The 22,628-nt window shown below is 34.9% G+C and overlaps 2 protein-coding genes across 2 annotated transcripts; both read right to left on the bottom strand.

The window, feature by feature from the left end:
* Positions 1–4,083: 4,083 nt before the first annotated feature.
* On the bottom strand, positions 4,084–5,004 carry LOC107158782 (olfactory receptor 4A47-like). The gene has a single exon (XM_015505274.2). The coding sequence runs from the start codon at positions 5,002–5,004 to the stop codon at positions 4,084–4,086; it is 921 nt and encodes a 306-aa protein (XP_015360760.1).
* Positions 5,005–15,360: 10,356 nt separating this feature from the next.
* On the bottom strand, positions 15,361–16,281 carry LOC107158775 (olfactory receptor 4A47-like). The gene has a single exon (XM_015505266.1). It carries the CDS (start codon positions 16,279–16,281, stop codon positions 15,361–15,363), a length of 921 nt encoding a protein of 306 aa, XP_015360752.1.
* Between the last annotated feature and the right edge of the window lie 6,347 nt (positions 16,282–22,628).

The following is a 22,628-nucleotide window of genomic DNA, read 5'->3' as shown; positions in this document are numbered from 1 at the left end:
GCCTGTCCTCCACCCTCAGCCTCTCCCCCTGCCACCAACACCTCCCTCTGCAGACCTCAGCACCCACAACACACTCCCTACCCAGAAGCTGCCCCTGCTGCTGTTCCTGTTGGAGGAGACACTTCAAAACCTTTGTGGGAAAACACCAGTCAAAACATGGTTGAATGTAAAACTTGGGCTGCTCAAATGGGTAGACTCTTATCCATTAAAAATTCTTTGTTCAGACTTTTTAGAATAACCAGGGTTACATAAATTTAATACATTCTTTCTCTTCCATAGTATAATATAAGTTAACAAATGGAGAATTAACTGAACCATACAATGCATGGGCACACCTGGATATAATTTCTTGAAAAACAAATTATCTTAATTTTTTTGTTGTTGTTACCAGGGATTGAACCCAGGGTGCTTAAACACTTAGCCACACATACCCAGACCTTTCTATTTTGAAAGTGGCTCTTGCTATCTTGCTGAGGGCTTAAGATATTGAGGCTGGGTCTGAAACTTGTCAGCCTCCTGCCTCATCTTCCTGAGCCACTGGGATTATAGGTGCACCACTGTGCCCAACTATTTCCTGGAAAACAAAATTATCTATAAGTTGTTTTAAGGAAGTCCTTCATAGTCTACTCAAAGTTGGCTCAAAATTATTTTTCCAAGAATAGGCATGCACCAAAGAAACTACCATCCTAGCCTAGTCAATAAATGTGACATTGCAAATAATAGTGCAGACAACAGTGAGGAATACAGTTGTGGTGTCAAGAGGAATTCAGGATCACATGCAAAATCTTCTGCTAAAGGCATAACCTGAACCTCAACCTAAGCAACAGCACACAAACTTGAACAGGACACTCCACCAAACAACTGTCATGCACTCTGACAGATTTGAAGAGTGAGAAGGGGAGTTTTAGTGTTCTCTTGTGCAGGCCTGGATAGTCATCTACCCTCTCATAGGTAGCATGATACTTCTCATGAGCCATGTGGAGAACTTTGAGCTTATCACAAGCAAAAAAAGAAATGTTTATATAGACATGCGGGGTTCTGTTGCCAAAGACCATTCTTGAAATGCTGGTTTCAAGGTTACCTTGAGTGGACTCTAGAGGCAAGTCCTGAAGAAAAATTTAAGGATACTGGGATCCAGAAAAAAATAAAGGATCAGGAATGTTTCACATAAAAGAAATCCATGTTTTATGTATGACAGGAAAATGCACTGTGTGACCTTGTATTCTATTTTGCCACAAATTGGATGTCATTGGGTCAGTTTATGAAGTGACAATAAGCCATGTGGATTATAAAATAGAATTGTTTCAATGAAAATTTCTTAGTTTTTCAACTATGCTGTGTTAATCAATAAGTATCTTTGAGTTTTGAAAAGTCTTAGAGTTTTAAGACTAATGAGTCACCATATCTACAATTGATTCCTCAGTCTCTAAGAAAAAAAATAGTATCAATAATTCTATACAAATAAATGATGAAAGAAATGAAAAATAAAAACGAATAAATATATATCTATAATGACATATATGCACATGTAATGATATATATATATATATATTATATATTCATATACTGATACAAAAATAGACACAAGACAGGGAAAAGCATATGTGGAATAATTTTAATACATGGGGAATCTCGGGGAATGTTCTACAGGGTATCTTTCAACATATATCCAAGGTTGAAAATATATCAATCTAAGATATTTTTAAACAAAAACTACACATGAAAAATATAGAACTAAAACAACACTAAAAATAACAGAATCAATGGATTCTTTACTTAATATATGCAAATAGGTCTGAAGGCTTTATCGTTACCAGATAATTGAACCTGTCATACCTGAACACAGGCAAGATTTCTTGCATTTGGTCTAAACATTCTCCACGTAATAAACTTTCACAGGTGTTTCAACCTCCATGAGCCCTTTCTGGTGCAAATTTAGAAAGGGTTCAATAAAAGTACCCACATCATGATGTTCTTGGAGGAATTAATACATGAATGTTACATGAGGAAACCCACATAAAATATGTAGAACAAGTCCTAAAATGGATAAGTATTTTATAAATTCTGGGTGTGATTTTTACTTCAGAGAATATCATCCCAGTGCTACTTAAGTTGTCTCAGAAAAATAGGTTATTGTTAATGATGAAGTATTTCTATAAAGCACTCATTCAACAATTTTTTAACTGTGTCCAGTTCTATTACAGGTGCTGAGGGCTGAGCAGTAACTTGTATTCCAGAGAGAAACAAATAATAAAATTTTTAAAGTAAAATATATAGAGAAGTAAGTCAACAGTGCTAACTTTAAATGTTGTAATGTAAATTTAAGTGTGACAAGAATAAGAAATATTGGGGTGGATTTTTGAAACATGATAGAAATTTTGGGATATAACATTCCAAAATAATGTTGCGTATACAGATATCTATACTCTTTTAAATTATAAAAAGCAATGCAAATAAAACATGAAAAGAACCATAAGAATCCTTTGATATAAGGAAACAAATAATGTAACCCTACCAAACTTTAGTTCACAAATGCCAATATAATTTAATACAATAAAATCTGATGTAAGATCAATGACAAAAATGTATAAGTTTAAAAATTTTAATCTCCTAAACAACTGCAAACAAGGTATTTAGAAAAAGTATACCATTTTGATTTTTAATTTCAATTAAAAATATTGTGACATGTCTCAGCTATCATCACCGTTATTTCACACAATCCTGGAGGTAGCCATCAATACAGATCACCAAGAGAAACATATTAGTATAGTTAGAATTTGCAAAGAAAGACATGCTTATGAGTATGAAAATGACCAAATAATATAGCAGTAAAACCAATGAAGAATAAATAATCAATGCCTAAATTTAAAAAGGAAATACCAAGTGAGAATAATATTCATAAAGTTGGTGACATAAAAACCAAGAGAAATGGACAACCTAATGAAGTTGAAATGCAATAATTCCATGGTGACTCTCTACTAAAATAGAACTTTTAGGCAAAAACAACTGCAAAAATAGTATATCACATAGAATAGTAATTATATTTTAACACTAATAGTACTATTATCTTTCAGTTCTACTGATATCTGATTGACAAATAAGAATTACATATGTTTTGGATGTACAACATGATATTTTGATATATGCATTGTGAAATGATGACTGTAGTTCACATATCCATCATGTCACATGATTAAACATTTCCTTAATCTTTTTGTGGAAGTTCACTCAGTCTATCCTCTAACCAGGAGTCTAGTATACAATACAACAAAAGAAACAATAGCTACCATGCTATCAACACCAGAATCATTTAGCTTGTAAATGAAACTTGGTACTCTGGGACCAACATCTCCATTTTCCCACTCTCCAGCCATGACAATCAACATTCTTCTTTCTGCTTCTATGTGAAGATATTAGTGTTCACATACGAATGACATCATGCAGTATTTCTCTTCTGTGTCCAGCTCATATCATTTATCATGGTATCCTCCAAGTTCATGCATGTTGCATAAATGATAAGCTTGTTAACTTAAAAACCTTAGAAACACAGTTGCTGCATCTGGGACCATCATATATCTTTTTCCAGATTTACCATTTTGAAAGGGTTCCATTGTAACATTCATATTTCTTATGCTTTCCATATTTATTTTTTTTAATTATTCCATTAAAATTATAAATATAATGACAGTAATGTGATGTAAAAATAAGACACATATAGCATTTAACTATTATAGAAAATGAACAAGAGTAAAAATAAAATGAGAAATAAAAACATAGTTGTTAAAAATAAGTATAAAAATTAAACAAACATCCTTGTAATACTATAAAAATGTTATTCATAAGTAGATTGCATATTTTCATTGACTTCCTAGTATATGTGCACCAAAAATTCCTAGGTCCACAGATAAACAACACACCACAGAATGAGCAATACACTGAGGAAATATGTTAATGTCAAAACCTATATTCTATTCTTCAAATATGCTTAACACAATTACCTGAGCAAATTGGCATCAGGATTAAGTCTGAAATAAATAATGCATCCTAAGGAGAGGGCTTTGTAGTTGGAGACTCAGTGATTTCCTACCTGATGTGACTTATTTTCCAGAGTTTCTTCATAGCATTTGTCATCTCTGAGTTTCTCAGAGTGTAGATGAAGGGGTTCAGCATGGGGGTTATGACCATGTAAAACACACTCAAGGATTTGTCAATGGGGAAAGTCTTGGCTGGTCTTGCATATATGAAAATACAGGGGACAAAGAAGAGGACAACCACAGTGATGTGGGAGCCACAGGTGGAGAGAGCTTTCCACCTCCCCTCCTGACTCAGGTGCTTCAGAGAGTGGAAGATGACAGCATAAGACACGAGTAAGAGCAGAAACAAAATAGAGCACATCATCCCCCCATTGGCCATCACTAAGAGGCCAGTGACATAGGTGTCCACACAGACAAGTTTCAATAAGGGATACATGTCACATGTAAAGTGGTCAATGACATTGGGGCCACAGAAAGGGAGCCCATAAATAATGCCAAGTTGAAATGCAGAGTGCACAAAACCTCCAGCCCAGGAGACTACCACCAGCACCACACACACCCATGGCCTCATGATAAGTAAATAATGCAAGGGCTTACAGATGGCCACATAGCGGTCAAAGGCCATCACCAACAGAAGAGTGACCTCTGCCCCAGCAAATAGGTGTTCTGCAAAGAGCTGAGACATACAAAACTTGAAGGATATGATAATTTTTCCTAAGAATAAGTTTGAAATCAAAATGGGGGAAATGACTGATGAATAAATGATGTCCACAAATGATAAATTAGCAAGAAAGAAGTACATTGGAGAGTGAAGGATCTTACTGAAGGTTACAGTTAGGACAATGAGCAAGTTCCCCAGCATGGTCAAAATGTAGAAGAACAAGAATATAACAAAAAGTACTTTTTGTTCCTTTGGATTTTGTGTGAGGCCCAAGAGGACAAAGTAAGTTACATTGTTGCTGTGTTCCATCTAGTCTTTTATTGGTACTGATTTCAGAGAGTAAAGCAGTTTACCTGTAAAACAATGAAAAAATCCTTTAAATATTATAACCACAAGTATTCATCTGCCATATATCCTTGAAGCATCTGATTGTGACACAGTACCTGCAGTAGATATCTGGATTGCTAAGAAAAATAATACAATGTTTCCTGCCTGGAAATCATAGTTATATATAAAATCATATACATAGTTATATATCAAATCCTGGGTGACTGAAAGACCAACTTGAGAAATGTGCTGATAAGTATATTTATTGATTCTTTGCTATAGATTCACAGTGCTGCAATTTCTCAATCTGTTTAAATTTGGAAAGTTACTCTTTAGATTATTTTAAATATGTGAAAGAACAAAAGAGAATGAAAGGGAAATTCATCCATGTAAAGATGTACTATGTATGAAGTCACAAAGTGAAAAACCGAAGACTCACTTAAGGTAATTTTCATATAAAGGGTGGATAAAACAAATGACTAATGGAAGACTACAGACCACCGTCACTGTATCAATACTGGTGCTGAGACTTTTAAAAAAATAATGTTATTCCTCCACTTACTTGTCCCTCAGGTCCACTGGAAATGTCACCCCACAGCATCTTAGCATTCATGTTTCCAAGAACAATGTGCTCACAGTGATTTCTGTTCTCCAAGACAGAGGCCATGTCCACTACTGTCCTCTTTCCTTGCTGAGCCCTCACCAGCAACACCTTGTACTGTTCACATTTCTCAAGGCCATCTGGGCTCTTTCTATCATGATTCCCAAACATCTCTCAATATCTGTTCATTAATCAATCACAAAGTGGACTTCATATATTAGACATTAATTGTTGCAGCAGCACAGCAATTCCCCAAAAGCAGTATTAATATGCTGGAACTACAGTTAGTATACACATAAATTTGTTCTCTCAGAGCCCTGCTGCCCGGCATTCAAAATAAAGGTATGAGCACTGGTGGGGCCATCAGAAGGCTAGGAGGAAAGGACCAGCTCCATCCTTGGCTGCTGATGGCCAGCTTATATTCTTGTATAATTCTTCCTGCATTCATGTTTTCTATTCCAATAGAATATAAATCATATGGAATTGGGACCCAACCTAATACAATTTTATAACTGGATGACTTCACAAACTCCCTATTTCCAAATAAAGTTTCTTGTTGCAGTACTATAGGTAGGACCTCAACATATAAATTATGTGGGGGGAACACAAAAAAATCCATAACAGTTTTATGTGAGAACTTGACAAACCACTAATTACCATAGTCTCAGGTTGCCAGATCTCTGAAACCTCCTTCTATAGTCTTTGGTTGAAAATTCCACATTATCTTAACCCAAAAATACCTAAAACTCTCTGAATTTTATATCAGTGTTCAAACTTCCTTTATTCCTCTCTCATTGCTTATTTATACATTTGTTCAGACCCCTTGGCTTTCTATTTATAATATCTTGCTGATATGATCATTCTCATTTAATCCCCTTACATTCCCAGTCAACCGCATGAGCCCCCTGACACATCTGCCATTTGCTCTTTGACAAATGCTAATCTCAGAGAACAGAAGCAGACACCACAAATTTGAAAGTAATGATGATATTGTATAAAGGTGTTTGGTACCTCCAATCTTTTCATTTATCCAACTAAAAAGTGTTCATAGAACACTGTAATTCTGTCTCACTGTTCACATAAGGTGAACATCAGTGTGTCCACTAGCTCAGGAAGGCTCAGGGTCTACATCGGGCTCATGACATTAGAGGAGAGAAATCTCCATGCTAACTGAGGAATCAGCTTTTTCATCTTGGGCCTTCTACTTTTCCAAATGGAAGCAACAGTGTTGAAGATATAACATGGGCCCTGACTTCAATTTTCAATTTTTTGAATTTATATTTAGTGACCATTTTATACAATCTAAACAGCCATTTTCTGCCTACAGAAGTTATTATTCTCATTTTCTTGAATATTCAAGTGATATAATTACCTGTGTAATTAAACATTCCCACAATCTCAAAGTCTGATTTCTGCTACTGACTAGAATGTCTTACCTTTGGGAGCTTGTCTGAAGTTTGAAGGAGGAAGTTTGATCTCAATCCAAAATAGTGAGTAATCCCTCTTCCATTCAATATGCACACAGAAGAAAGAAAGCTGTGCTATTCTTGGAGAATATATTTGAAATCACACGACCATGATTTTCCATTTTCTCTGGAGTCTTCTAAATACTGCAGAAAATAATTAGTGTTTGTAGTAGTATTCAAAAGAATTACTTGGTAAAAAGAGAAAAATGAAAATTTACCATATTAAAACAATTAAGAAAAAATGCAAACAAACAATTTAAACATAGAAATAGCACATCTAGAATTTTCCAAAAAAAATGAAAAATTTCTAAGTTCTTTTCTGGTAACTTTAATAAATACCACTTAGCTTTTTAATCTGTCTCCTCTTGTCCTGAAAATGCCAAGTATTTGTGCTTGGTATATGGAGAGAGTACTCTTGTACCTTTTCAAATCCTTCTTTAAGAAGAATAAGCCATCTTTTTAAAAAAATTATAACTGTGACTAACAGAGGACAGTTTTGTCTGACAGGGACAAAGATCTCTAAAGATTTTATAGCAAGAACACATGTTAATCATGGTGCCCTGCAACTGGAACGTGTCCAAGCTGATCTTGCTTAATTACACTCCCTGGGACTCTCCATATACTTTTAAAGAACATCTGTGTGTCAAGATGCAATATAGCAAACACATAAGTAGAGTCACAAGGATGTAACAAGGAAAAATATTTCAGAAACATTATGGGACAAATAATAATCAAGAACAAAATATCAGCCCCATTGATTTGTTCCAAAGAGTTGAGTTTATCACTTATTCCTTTTTTTGTCAGAGCAATTTTCATTTTATATTTATCTAATCTTCATTGTGTTCCATATGAGTTTGAGATTAAATATAGTTTTAAAAGTTTTATGCAGCTGTAGTAACTAGTTACTTATGTATTTATTTTCTTTATTCTTTCTTTTTCTACAAAACTAAAGAGCACCAGGTAGGGTAGTGCACAGTTATAATCCCAGAGGCTCAGGAGGCTGAGACAGGAGGATCACAAGTTCAAAGCTAGCCTCAGCAACAGCATGGCGCTAAGCAGCTTAGTAAAACCTTGTCTCTAAGTACAAAATAGGGCTGGAGATATGGCTCAGATTTGAGTGCCCCTGAGTCAATCTCTAGTAACAAAAGCAAGCAAACAAACAAACAAACAAAAACTAAATAGCATCTATTTTGTTTCATTTATAATAAGATACCAACTGGTTATATAATAGTTAATAAAACAGAAGAAAAAAATGAAAATGTAGTCCTAACTGCATCAACTTTATACCTAACACAGCCACAAAATAATAATGGAAATAATAATGGAAAATTGTACCTTAAATAACTGTTTGGAGAACAGGTTATTATGACAGAAAAATATAAGAGTGAGACACATTTTGCATAATACATAAGGCCTTTATAAAGGTGATATTTAAGGTAAAGTCCCAGGATGAGAAGTCAGTTGCCCCTTCAGGTCCAGGGTTACATGTGGGAAGATGCAATGTGGAAGTCAGCTGGGTGATTTCAAGATGCTGTGCTGTCACTGAACCTGAAGGGGTTGAAGACAGGAAAGGGGTAGAACAACAGGAAGTTGAAGGCATGCACAAAAGCCAAACCACAAAAGATATCACAGATCCCACTAAGAAATTCGAACTTCATTTAAAGCGCTTTTCAAATGAGAGTAAAGAAGTTGTCCTGTTAGTTTAGCAAAAATTCTCAATATTTAGCAAAACAAATCCATAAAGTGGAAAAAGAATTGTATATCAAAACCAACTGAAATTATTCCAGATATGAAAACCTGGTTCAACATTCAAAAATCAATTAACATACTCCATAACACCATAGGACCAAGAAGAAAAATCACAGGATTATATCAATATTTTCAGAAGAAGTGTTTAATAAAATTCTACACCCCTTCATTTTAAGGACATTCTGTAAAATATGGATAGAAAAAGGCTCTTAAAGTTTTTTTTAAAAGATTATTATCAAAGCACCGCAAAACTGACATCTTCTATAATAGTGAGAGTCTAGAACATTTCCTGATAAGGGCAGTTTTAGTTATCTTTTGTGTCACTGTAACCAAACCTATTTCTTCTGACACACCCTGCCTGCCTACAGTTTTTCCTTGGTTAATCCATACTAGTGGATTAATCCACTCAGTAGATTAAGACTCTCATGAGCTAATCATTTCACTTCCTAACATTCTTGTATTGTCTCTCACAGGAAATTGGGAAGGATACCTCATATCTAAATCATAGCAATCAGGAACAAGGGAAGGATGTTCCCTCTCACTGCTTTTCAACATTGTACTCAAGTCCTAGCTAATATAATAAGAAAAGAAAGTGTATACTAATTAGAAGAAATAAAACTGTCCTTGTTTGCAGTTGACATCATCTATGCAGAAAATCCCAAATACGTCTACAAAAATCTGGAACTAATAAATGATTGGTGTGAAGCTGAAATATAAAAGAATAATGTGCAAATATCAATGACTTTCCTATAGGTCAGCAATGCACAAGTGAAAGTTGAAGTTCAAACACCGTAGCACTTGCTACTACAATGCTCTCATGAAAAAGGAAGTAAATGTTTTAATTCACATCCCTTGCTCATGCACAGAAAGATTTAATATTGCCAAGGTAGGTTATGACCTAATTTTATAGATGCAAACAAACTCATTATGAAGTTTACATTCTGAGACAAAGACACAGAAAGGGTAGCACCATGCCCAGGGGGGTGTTTTTTGAAGAACAAAATTGCACACTGAACATTATCCAACATCAAGAGTTGCCACAAAGCTATGTAATCAAGACATGCAGTATTGGTGAAAGAGAATAGAAGGTGATTTCAGAGGAGACAAGTATGTCACCCAGTTTAGAAGACAGGTTGGTAGTTTCTCATGTACTAACATGCTCTTACCCAGAGTCAAGCAATTAGGCTCCCTGGTGTTCATCCAAATGAAACAGAAATGTATGTTCTCACAGAAACTTGTACAGACGTTCTGTCTGCTTTGTTCCTAACTGCCAGAACTTAGAAGCAACAAAGATGGCAGTTAGTGGCTGAACAATAAGGTATGGAACAATAAGAAATTACATTGCACAATAACCTATTATTTGTTACTAAGAAGAATTGAGGTACTGAGCCATGGAAAGACCTAGAGGAATCTATTACCAAGTGAAGAAGCTGGTCTGCAAAGTTGTGTGGTTATTACTGGATGACTATCCAGTAAAGTCAAAACTGTGGGAAAAGTAAAAAATCTCAGTTTTTGTGAAACATACAGTATTTTTAGTTCAGTTACTCTCTTCTGTATGATTCTGTGAGTGTGAACACATCATTACATGTTCTTCCAAAACTATAGAAAGTACAACTCCAAAAGCCAAGAGATAACCCTAATGTAAACTAGAAACTTTGGATGATGTCAATGTTAATTAATGAATTGTCAAAGGACCCAATATGGTGTGGCAAGTTGATAGTGTGTGCTCTGGTTTAAAAGTGTCCCCTAAATGCCATGTCTTAGAAACAATGTAACAGTGTTGAGAGGCAATTAGTCCCCTGGATTAATATTATGGTACTGGGGGAAGGGTTGGTTAACTAAGGGGTGGGATGCTGATAAAGGTGAGCTCAGCCCTCCCTTGCAGTCTCTTTCTTGCCATCTTCTACCCTTTTTCCCTGTATGAAGGGATGGTACAGTCCCCTGATTCTCTCCAGATGCCAGTGCCATGTTCTTAGGCTTCCCAGATTCCAGAATCATGAGAAAATTATTTTCCATTCTTTATGAATTCATCAGTCTCACTTATTCTGTTAGAACAACCGTAAACGTACCAACGGGGAAACTGTGGGGAGGAAGAGATTTCATAAAAATGTCTATTCTGCTAAAATTTCAGTGAACCTAAAACTGCTTAAAAAATAAATGTTCTTCAGAATTTCTCCAGTGTTGAAATAAGACTGTAAATGTAGTGAAAACATCTCCTGGTAATTAAGGGGAAATTAAGACATTCTGTGATGAAGGAAAACAAGAATCTGTCATCAGCAGAACTACCCCAGAAGAATGGCCATGGAAGTTCTCTCAACAGGAAATGACACAAGGAGACACCTCAGAAAGAATATGCTAAGGGAAAAAATGGGAAAATGCAATAGACTTTCCTTCTCCTCTTGAGTTTTCTAAATTATGTTTGAGAGTTGATACAAAAATTATAATGTTTTTGATGTGATTCTAAACATACATGAGGAAATATTTAATGTAAACTATAATTATAAACATGGAAAAGTAAAAACTTGATTGAATATAAAACCTGGGCTGATCAAATGGCTAGACTCTTACTCCTAAAATTTTTTTGCTCAGACTTTTAGAATAAACAAGATTACAGAAATTCACTATACTCTCTCTCTTCTATAGTATAATTTAAATAAGTAGAGATTCTTGTAAACAAATGGAGAATCAACTGAACCAAATAATGCATGGATACACCTGGACATAATTTCTTGAAAAACAAATTTATTTATTTATTTATTTATTCATTTATTTTATCAGGGATTGAACCCAAGAGTGCTTAACCAGTAAGCCACACATCCCCAGCTGTTTTTTTTTATTTTCTAATTTGAGAGTGTGTCTTGCTAACTAACTTGCTGAGGGCCTAAGTTATGGAGGCAGGGTTTGAACTTGTCATCCTCCTGTCTCAGCTTCCTGAGCCGCTGGGATTATAGGTGTGCACCACTGTGCCCAGCTATTTTCTGAAAAAAAAAATTATCTATAAGTTGTTTTAAGGAAGTGGCTTCAGAGTCTACTCAAAGTTGGCTCAAAATTGTTTTTCCAAGAATAGGCACGCACAAAAGAAGATACCATCATAGCCCAGTCAATAAATGTGACATTGCAAATAACTGTTCTGACAACAGTGATGATCACAGTATCTAAGAGCAATTAAGAATCACATGCAAAACCTTCTACTAAAGGCATAATGTGAATCTCAACCTAAAGAAACAGCATACAAACCTAAACAAGAACACAGGACACTCCGCCAAACAACTGTCATGCACTCTGCCAGATTTGAAGAGTGAGAAGGGAAGTTTTAGGGTTCTCTTGTGCAGGCCTGGATAGTCATATAGCTTCTTCATAGGTAGTATGATACTTTTCAAGGTGGGGGGTTTTATCATGAGCCATATGGAGAATTTTGAGCTTATCACATGCAAAAAATGAAATTATAGACATGTGGTGTGTTGTTGCCAAAGTCCATTCTTGAAATACTGGTTTCAAGGTTACCTTTAGTGGACTCCGGAGGCAAGTCCTGAAGAACAATTTAAGGATATTGGGATCCAGGGAAAAAAAATAAAGGCTCAGGAATGTTTCACATAAAAGGAATCCATGTTTTATGTATGACAGGAAAATGCACTGTGTGAACTTGTTTTCTCTTTTGCCACAAATAGAATTTCATAGGGTCTGTTGGTAAACTTGCAATAGACTGTGTGGATTATTAAATAGTATTGTTTCAATATAAACTTCTTAGTTTGCACTGTTGTTATTCAATAAGTGTCTTGAGTTTTGGAAAGTCTTATAGTTTTAAGACTATTGGGTCATCATTTTTACAATTGATTCCTCATTCTTTAAGAAAAAACTATCAATAAGTCTATACAAATAAATGAGACCAAGAGAAATGAAAAATAAAAAAAATGATATAGACATATATCTAGAATGACATATGCACATATAATGAGATATATATTCATATACTAATACAAAAATAGAGACAAGACAGGAAAAAACATATGTGGAATAATTTTAATACATGGGGAATCTTGGGGAAGTTTCTACAGAATATCTTTCAACATTTATCTGAGTTTGAAAATATGTCACACCTAAGATATTTTTAAGCAAGAACTATGCATGAAAAATATAGAACTAAATCACCACTAAAAATAACAGAATCAATGGATTCTTTACTCAGTATATGCAAATAGGTCTGAAGGCCTTGTCATTACCAGGTACCCAAACCTGCCATACCTATGCACAGGTAAGACTTCTTGGATTTGGTCTAAACCCTCTCCAGGTCATACCCTTTTACAGGGTTTTCAACCTCCATGAGGCCTTGTTTATACAGCTGTAAACTGGGTCCAATGAGAGTACCCACCTACTGATGTTATTGGAAGAATTAATACTTGGAATGTTACATGAGGAAACCCATAACATGTACAGAATAAGCCCTGAAAATGCATACACATTTTAGAAATGCTGGGTGTGATTGTTACTTCAGAGAATATCATCCCAATGTTACTTAAGTTGTCTCTGAAGTAAATTAATTTAAAAAATAAAAGCATTTCTATTTCTATAAAGCCCTCATTCAACAATTATTTACTGTGGCCAGCACTATTACATGTGCTGAGGGCTGAGCAGGAGCTTATATTATAGTGAGAAACAATACAATTTTTAAAGTAAAATATTTAGAGAAGTGAGTCAATTGTGCTAAGCTTAAATGTTGTAATAGAAAATTAAATGTGACAGGGATAAGAAATATTGGGGTGGATTTTTAAAATATGATCATTCATATTCATATTTATATAACATTCTAAATATTGTGGCATATGTGGATATCTATATTCTTTGAAATTATAAAAAAACAATGCAAATAAAACATGAAAAGCACCATAAGAATCCCTTAATATAAGGAAACAATATAATGTAACTTTACCAAAGTTTAGTCCACAAATGCCAAGATAGTTTAATACAATAAAATCCCATGTAACATGGATCACAAAACATGTATAAGAGTAAAAATTTCTAATCACCTAAGCAACTACAAACAGGTATTTAGAGAAAGTATACCATTATGATTTTCTAATTTCAATAAAAAATTGTGACATATCTCAGCTGTCACCACCATTATTTCACATTATTCTGTATGTTGTTACCAATCCAGCTCACCCAGAGAAATAGATTAGCAGTGTTAGAATTTGAAAAGAAAGAAATGCTTATGGATATGAAAATGACCAAAGAATATAGCAGGAAAACCAACAAAGAAAAAAGAAGCAACACCTAATTTTGAAAAGTGAACAATAAATGAGTATAATCTTCATCAAGTTGGTGACATAAAAACAAAGAGAAATGGACAACCTAATAAAGTTGAGACACAATAATGTAACTGTGAATCTCTACTACAATAGATCTTTGAGGTGAAAAGAACTCCGAAACTAGTGAACCATATAGAGCCATAATCATATTTCAGCAGTAATTGTAGTACCATCTTTATTTTTTTCAGTTCTGTTGATATCTGATTGACAAATAAGATTCATACATGTTTTGGGTGTACAGCATGAAACTTTGGTATATGTATGCATTGAGAAATGATGACTATAAATCATGTACACATCATGTCACATGATTAAGATTTCTTCAATCTTTTTGTTGTAGGACACTTCAGATCTACCCTCTTATTAGGAGTCAAGTATATAATACAGCAAAAGAAACAATAACTACCATACTATCAACTCCAGAATTGCTTAGCTTGTAAATGAAACTTGGTGCTTTTTGACCAACATGACTGTTTTCTCACTCTCCAGCTATGACAACCATCATTCTTCTTTCTGCTTCTGAGACTGTGAAGATTCTAGTGTTAATATATGTATGACATCATGCAGTACTTGTTGCACAAATGATAAGTTCTCTTAACTTGAAGAATCTTAGAAACACAGTCTCTGCCCCTGGGATGAGTACTGGGAGATGCTGGTGAGTAATTCATCATATATCTTTTTTTCAGATTTACCATTTTGCAAGGGTTCCACTGTAATATTCATATTTATTATGCTACCCATATTAAATTTAAAAATAAAATATTGCACTAAAATTACAATTGTAATGATAGTAAAATCAAATAAAAATGACACACATATAGCATTTAACTTATGATTAAAAATGAGAAAAAAGTAATCATGAAAGGAGAAATGAAAACATAGTTATTAAAAATAAGTGTAAAATATTAAATAAATACCCTTGTAATACTATAAAAATTTTATTCATAAATAAATTGCATATTTTTATTGACTTCCTAGTATATGCGCTCCAAAAATTGCCAGGTCTCTTAATAAAAAGACACTACAAAATGACCAATAAACTGGGGAAATATGTTAAGGTCAAAAATCTATAATCTATTCTTTAATTATGCTTAACAAAATTGTCTGAGCAAATTAGCATCAGTTTTAAGACTGATGTATAAAATAAAAATAAATAATGTATCTTAAGGAGACAGTTTCATAGTGAAATGTTTCCTTTTATAGTGACTCAATGATCCTACCTCATGTGACTTATTTTCCACAATTTATGCATAGCATTTGTCATTTCTGAGTTTCTCAGAGTATAAATGAAGGGGTTCAGCATGGGAGTCAGGACCATATAAATCACACTCAATGACTTGTCAATGGGGAAAGTCTTGGCTGGCCTTGCATATATGAAAATACAGGGAACATAGAAGAGGACAATCACAATGATGTGGGAGCCACAGGTGGAGACAGCTTTCCGCTTCCCCTCCTGACTCAGGTGCTTCAGAGAGTGGAAGATGATGGCATAAGACACAAGTAAGAGCAGAAACACAATTGAGCACATCAGCCCACCATTGGCAATCACTAAGAGGCCAGTGACATAGGTGTCAACGCAGATGAGTTTCAATAAGGGATGCATGTCACAAGTAAAGTGGTCAATGACATTGGGGCCACAGAAAGGGAGCCAATAAATAGTGCCAAGTTGAAATGTAGAGTGCACAAAACCTCCAACCCAGGAGACTACCACCAGCACCACACACACCCATGGCCTCATGATAAGCAAATAATGCAAGGGCTTACAGATGGCCACATAGCGGTCATAGGCCATCACCAACAGAAGACAGGCCTCTGTCCCTCCTAAAAGGTGTTCTGCAAAGAGCTGAAACATACAAAACTTGAAGGATATGCTAACTCTTCCTAAGAACAAGTTTAAAATCAAAGTGGGGGAAATGATTGATGAATAAATGATGTCCACAAATGATAAATTAGCAAGAAAGAAGTACATTGGAGAGTGCAGGGTTTTACTGAAGGTTACAGTTATGACAATGAGCAGGTTCCCCAGCATGGTCAAAATGTAGAAGAACAAGAACATAGCAAAAAGTACTTTCTGCTCCTTTGGATTTTGTGTGAGTCCCAAGAGGACAAAGTAAGTTACATTGTTCCTATGTTCCATTTATTCTTTTATTGATGCTGATTTCAGAAAGGAAAGAAGTTTACCTGTAAAACAATGAAAAAAATCCTGAGAAGTATTCTAAATTTTTGCTCATCTGAGATATAGATAGATAGATAGATAGATAGATAGATAGATAGATAGATCTCCTTGCCTCACACTACCTTCAGGAGATATCTTGATTACCAAGTAAAATAAAAGAAGTTTTCCTGGACTAAGTGATTTGATACATAATTATGTGGTCCAACATTCAAAGAGTAACTTGAGAAATATGTTCATAAATATATTTATTGATGCTATGCTATAGGTTCAAAGTGCTGCAATCTAAACCTGTTGAGATTTAGGAAGGTTTATCAGAGAAAGTTACTCTTTAGATCAGTTTAAAGATGTGAAATAACAAGAGAGAATGAAAGGGAATTCCATGTGAGCATGCGCTGGTTACACAGTCACACAATGTAATTTGAAGACTCACTTAATGTAATTTTCATATGAAAAGTGGATAAAATCAATTACTAATGGAAGACTCTAGACCACCATCACTGTATCGATACTGGTGCTGAGACTTTAGAAAATGATGCCCTTCCTACACTTTCTTTGGCCCTCAGGTCCACTAGAAATGTCACCCCCCAAGCATCTTAGCATTCATGTTTCTGGGAACATTGTGCTCAAAGTGATGTCTTGTTCTCCATGACAGTTGCTATCTGTCTTATTGCAGCACCAGCACCCCACTTTCTGGTACCAAAAGCTGTCTTCATTTTCTGGAGCTATAGTCATTTTAAACATAAATGGGTTGTCTCAGAGCCCTGATGCTAAATATTCAAAATAAAGGTATGGGCAGAGGTGGATCCCTCAGAACACAATGAACAAAGGTTAGTCTCCATCCTTGGCTTGCAGATGACTATCCTGTGGTAATGTGTCATTCTCCCTCAACACATATTCTATTCCAATAGAATATAAGTTACATGGGCTTGGGATCCAGCATAATACAATTTCATAACTGGATGACCTTTACAAACTCCATTTCCAAATAAAGCTTCTTTTTGCAGTACTGTAGGTAAGACTTCAACATATAAATTATATGGGGAACACAATAAAACCATGATAGTTTCAAGTGAGAACTTGACAAACCAGTAGCTACCACAGACTCATCTTGGCAAATCCCCAAAACTTCCTTCTAGAGACATAGGTTAAATATTGCACGTTATCCTAACCTATAAATACCTAAAGCACTCTGGATTGCATGTCTTCAACATTATCACACCCCTACCTTTCAAGCTGGTATCTGCAACTATTTAATTGACATCTTCAATTAGATATCATTTTAATATTTACAAAAATGAATATTGTATTTTTCACAATAAATCTATTCCTTCCTAGGTTTTTTTTCACTAATCAAAGGGTACTTCTTTCTGTCTTATCCTTCAAGTGAAATTCTGATAGTGTTCGAACTTCTTTTATTCCTCTCATGTTGCTTATTTATTAAGACCCCTTGGCTTTCTATTTTATACTATCTTGCAAATGTGATCATTCTTATTCCATCTCCTTACATCCCTTGTGTACTATAATAGCCCCGGGCCATATCTATCACTGACTTTTTGACAGATGCTAATCTCAGAGACCAGAAGTAGACATCACAAATTTGTTAAGTAATGGTGATTATTGTACAAGGTGTGCGGTACGTTCAATCTTTTCATTTATCCAACAAACAAGTATTCATAGAACATTATATTCTGTCTCACTCTTCCCATAAAGTGAACTTCCAGCCATCACTGAGTCCCCACTAACTCATGAAGGCTTTGGGTCTAAACTGGGCTTATGACATTAGAGGAGAGAAATCTCCATGCTGACTGAGTAATCAGCTCTTCATCTTGGACCTTCTACTCTTTCAGATGGAAGCTACAGGGTTAGAGGATATAGCAAGGTCCCTGATTTAAATTCTCAAATTTTGGAATGTATTTGGCATGAATATCTTATACAATCTGAATAGCCACTTTCTGCCTGCAAGAGTTTCATCAATATTTTCTTGCATACTTAAGTGATATAATTTCCTTTGTAATGAAACATTCACACAGTCTCAAAGTCTGATTTCTGCTACTGACTATAATCTTACCTGTGGAAGCTTGTCTGCACTTTGAGGAGGAAATTTTACCTCACTAATAAATAGTGAGTAATAGCTCTCCCATCCATTATGCACACAGAAAAAGAAAAGTTCTGTTATTCTTAAAGAATATATTTAAAATGACGCCTTCAGGTTTGTTCACTTTCTCCAGAGTCTTCTAAATACTGTTTAAAGACATTCAAAGGAATTCCTTGGTGCAAATAAAAACTAATATTTTCCATTATTAAAATAGTGAATACTCAAACAAATAATTTCAACATAGGATCTCACACCTAGAATTTTTTAAAAATGAAAATTTTCTAGATTTTTTTCTGGTAACTTTAAAAAATACCATTCTGCTGTTTAACCTGTCTCCTCTTGTCCTGGTAAGACCAAATACTTGTGCTTGGTATATGGATAGAGCACTCTTGTGCCTTTTCAGATCTTTCTTTAAGACTAATAAACAATCTCTTTATAATTATATCCGTTACTAGCAGATATAAACTTCCAAAGGACAAAATCAAAGATAACTAAAGATTTTATACCATGAAAACACATATATCTTGGAGCCCTGCAACTGGAGCGTGTCCAAGCTTATTCTTGCTTAATTACACTCCCTGGGACTCTCCACATATTTTAAAAAATCACCTATGTGTGAAGATGCAATACAGCAAATGCGTGAGTCATAAGTAAAATCACAATGATGGAACAAGAAAAAATGGTTTCAGAAACATTATGGGACAAATGGAAATCCAAAATAACCTGATAGTTTGTTCCAGTATACGTGAATCTATCATTTCTCTGCTGTGCAAGAGCCATTTTGATTTTCCATTTTCCTTATATTCAATTTTTTCCTCTCTGTTATGTGGGTTTATATATTTTAAAAAGATTTATGAAGCTGTAGTAACTAGTTAACGAATTATTTATGTGTTTTCCTCTTTTAAAAAATTACAAAATTACAGAGCATCTATCTTGTTTCAGATTGCTCTACAATAGTTAATAAAACAGAAGTTAAATTAAGAATATAGTCCTTACAGCATCAACTTCATCTTCTAATAGGACCACAAAATAGTCATGATAATAATTTAAAATATGAGTTATAAGATGGGATTGGTATGAATAAGAAAAACAATAGGTGGTTGTGAATGAAAAAAAGGAGACACTTTTTGAGCAAGGTAAGTTTATAAGGACCTTTTTAAAGGTGATATTTAAGCTGAATTCCAAAGGATGAGAAGTTGCTCCTGTGGGTGCAGTGACACATGTGGAGAGATTTAATGTGGAATAGAGCTGGGCAAGTTCAAGATGATGAACAATTATTGTACATGAAGGGAAATAGAACAATGTGAAGTTTAAGACATGAGCAAGAATCAAACCCTTCAGGGTAATTACAGATCTTTCTAAGAAATTTGGACTTCATTTAAAATTCTTTTCAAATGAGAATATGGAGGACCTCCAGTCAGTAGTTCATCAGAAATTCCACAAAATATTTATAAACCAAATCTAACAATGTATGGAAAGAATTGGGCATCATGACCAGCTGAGATTTATCCCAATTATGGTGGTTTAACATTCAAAAATCAATTAGTGACTTCTATCACACCAGAGGATAAAAATAATCACAGAATTACACAAATATTAGCAGGAAAAGTGTTTAATAAAATTCCACACCCCTTCATTATAAGAACTTTCTGTAAGCTATAGATAAATAAGACTTCCTAAATTTAATAAAGAATATCTACAAAACAACAAAAAAACTGAAATCATCCTTAATATTTAGAATCTAGGAGTTTTCCTCCTAGGATCTGAACAAGGTTAGGATGTTCTCTCCCACCAGTGCTTTTCAAGATTCTACTGGATGCCTCAACTAATGCAATAAGACAAGAAAAAGAAAGAAAATGCATACTAATAAAAGAAAGCAAACTCTCTTTGTTTGAAGATAACATCATCTATGCAGAAAATCCCCCAATATTCTACAATACTATGGAACTGACAAATGTGTTATGGTTTACATTTGAATTTTCCCCCAAATGCTCATGTGTGAAAAAATGCAAAATAGTTTAGATGTGAAATGATTTGGTTATGAGAACCTTACTCTAAGCAGTTCACTGATATTAATTAACTGAGTGGTATCTGTACATAGATAGGGTGTGGTTGGAGGAAGTGAATCACTGAGGGTGTGCTTTTCCTTTTTATGTTGTGTCCCTGCTGAAGTGACCTACCTTTCTACTTCCTGATTGCAATGTTCTGAGCTTCTTTTCTCCTCCACACCATTTCTCCTCCTTCACCATGATGTTCTGCCTCACCTCAGACCCTAATAGAATTGACCATCTATTGACTGAGACCTTTGAAACTGGGAGCACCAAATAAACTTTTCTTCCTCTAAAATTGTTATTTTCAGGCCTTTTGGGCACAGCAGTGAAAAATATGACTAAAACACAATTATTTGAGTAAAACTATTATACACGAGATTAATTATCCAATTATACTCACTTTACTATATGCCTGTAATGAACAAGTGAAAGTTGAAATTAAAAACACAGTAGCACTTACTTTAATACTTCCCAAAATGAAATACTTGGGTAAAGTTCTAACAAAATATTACAAGATCTTTATGAGGGAAACTATAATGCTCTGATAAACACAGAGCTAAGTAAATTTTAAATATATATATATATTCCCCATTCATGCATAGAAAGTCTCAACATTGTAAGTTCAGTTCTTCCCAGATTAATTAATCTTTTTTTACAATCAAAATCTTTATGACCTAATTGTATAATTAGGTCAATTATGACCTAATTGTCAACAAACTAATTATAAAGACACAAAATGCGTAACACTAGGCAGAGGGAAAGAACAAAACTGGACAATGACCACTAACCAACATCAAGACTTGCCACAAAGTTTGTAATCAAGACATGTAGTATTGGTGACAGAATAGAGGAGGTGGTCTCAGAGGAGACAAATATGTCACTCATTTTAGAATACAAGTTGGTAGTTTCTCATGTACTCATGCTTTTACCTACAGTTAAGCAATTAGGCTCCCTGGTGTTCATCCAAATGAACCAGAAGTTTATGCTCACATAGAAACCTGCACGCACGTGTTTCTGTCATCTCTGCTCAGAATTCCCAGAACTTAGAAGCAATAAAAATGACATTCTGTAGCTAAATAATAAACTATGGACCTTCACATAATAAAAGATTATTGGTTACTAAAAAGAAATGGTCTACTGAGACATAGAAAAGCATGGAGGAAACTCAAAGCGTATTACCCTGTGAAAGAAACCAGTTGGAAAAGGCTACATATTGAATGATTATAAGCATATGACTTTCCAAAAAAGTAAAAAACTATGGAAAATGTAAAAATTTTAGTAGTCTTGAAGCATAGCTGATTTTTAGTTCAGTTAAGCTCTTAGGAGAGTGGACACACATCACTACACATTTTTCCAAGCCCATAGAAAATGGAACAACAACCAAGAGTAAACCCTAATGTAAACTAGGAACTTTGGATGATGCCATTATTGATTAATCAATTGTAAAATGAACCAATGTGGTGTGGGGATTTGATAGTGTGTGCTATGGTTTAAATGTGACCCCCATACTTCATGTGCTAGCAACAATGTAGCACTGTTGAGAGGTGGGACCCTCAAAAGGGTATTAATCCACTGGATTAATGGTGTCATCCTGGCAGTGGGTTAGTTATCACAGGAATGGGATCCTAATAAAGGTGAGCTCAGCCCTCTCTTGTTGTCTCGTCCTTGCTGTCTCCTTCCCTTCCATTTTCACTATGGGTCTCAACTCCCAGACCATCTTCATATGCCAGTGCAATGCTCTTGGACTTCCCAGCTGCAGAAACATGAGCAAATTGGATCTGTTTGGTATGAATTAATCATTCTCTTTTGTTAGAGCAGTAGAAAGTAGACTGAGGCAGTGGGGAGGCTGCCTTACCAGGGACAAAGGTTATATAGGAGGTCTGGGTATTTTGTGCTCAAATTTCTTTGACTCCAAAACTACTCTAATGTGGGGACAAGTGCATGGAGTACTGCATACATGGCATACGTTAAGGGTGCCTGAGTGGCAAACCACTCCCCTTGTTCTAAGTGTGCGAGCTTACCCTGTAGGCACAGCCTTGGGTGTGAGGCCCTGTGTTGTGGTCCCAGCACTTTGGCCCGCTCCTCGGTTGGTCACTGCAGAAAGAAAGAAATTGTATTGGTGGCTGCCTGTAATCTGCTTAGCTACTGCCTGACTATATATA

This window comes from Marmota marmota, unplaced genomic scaffold, assembly GCF_001458135.2.
Source record: "Marmota marmota marmota unplaced genomic scaffold, marMar, whole genome shotgun sequence".
NCBI classification, from domain to species: Eukaryota; Metazoa; Chordata; class Mammalia; order Rodentia; family Sciuridae; genus Marmota; species Marmota marmota.
The sequence above is the reverse complement of the archived record's forward strand: the minus strand, read 5'-3'. Positions and strand labels throughout refer to the sequence as shown.

What these genes read in the sequence shown, in the direction of transcription:
- LOC107158782 (XM_015505274.2), bottom strand. Translation starts at nt 5,004, where the DNA reads ATGGAACACAGCAACAATGTAACTTACTTTGTCCTCTTGGGCCTCACA.
- LOC107158775 (XM_015505266.1), bottom strand. Translation starts at nt 16,281, where the DNA reads ATGGAACATAGGAACAATGTAACTTACTTTGTCCTCTTGGGACTCACA.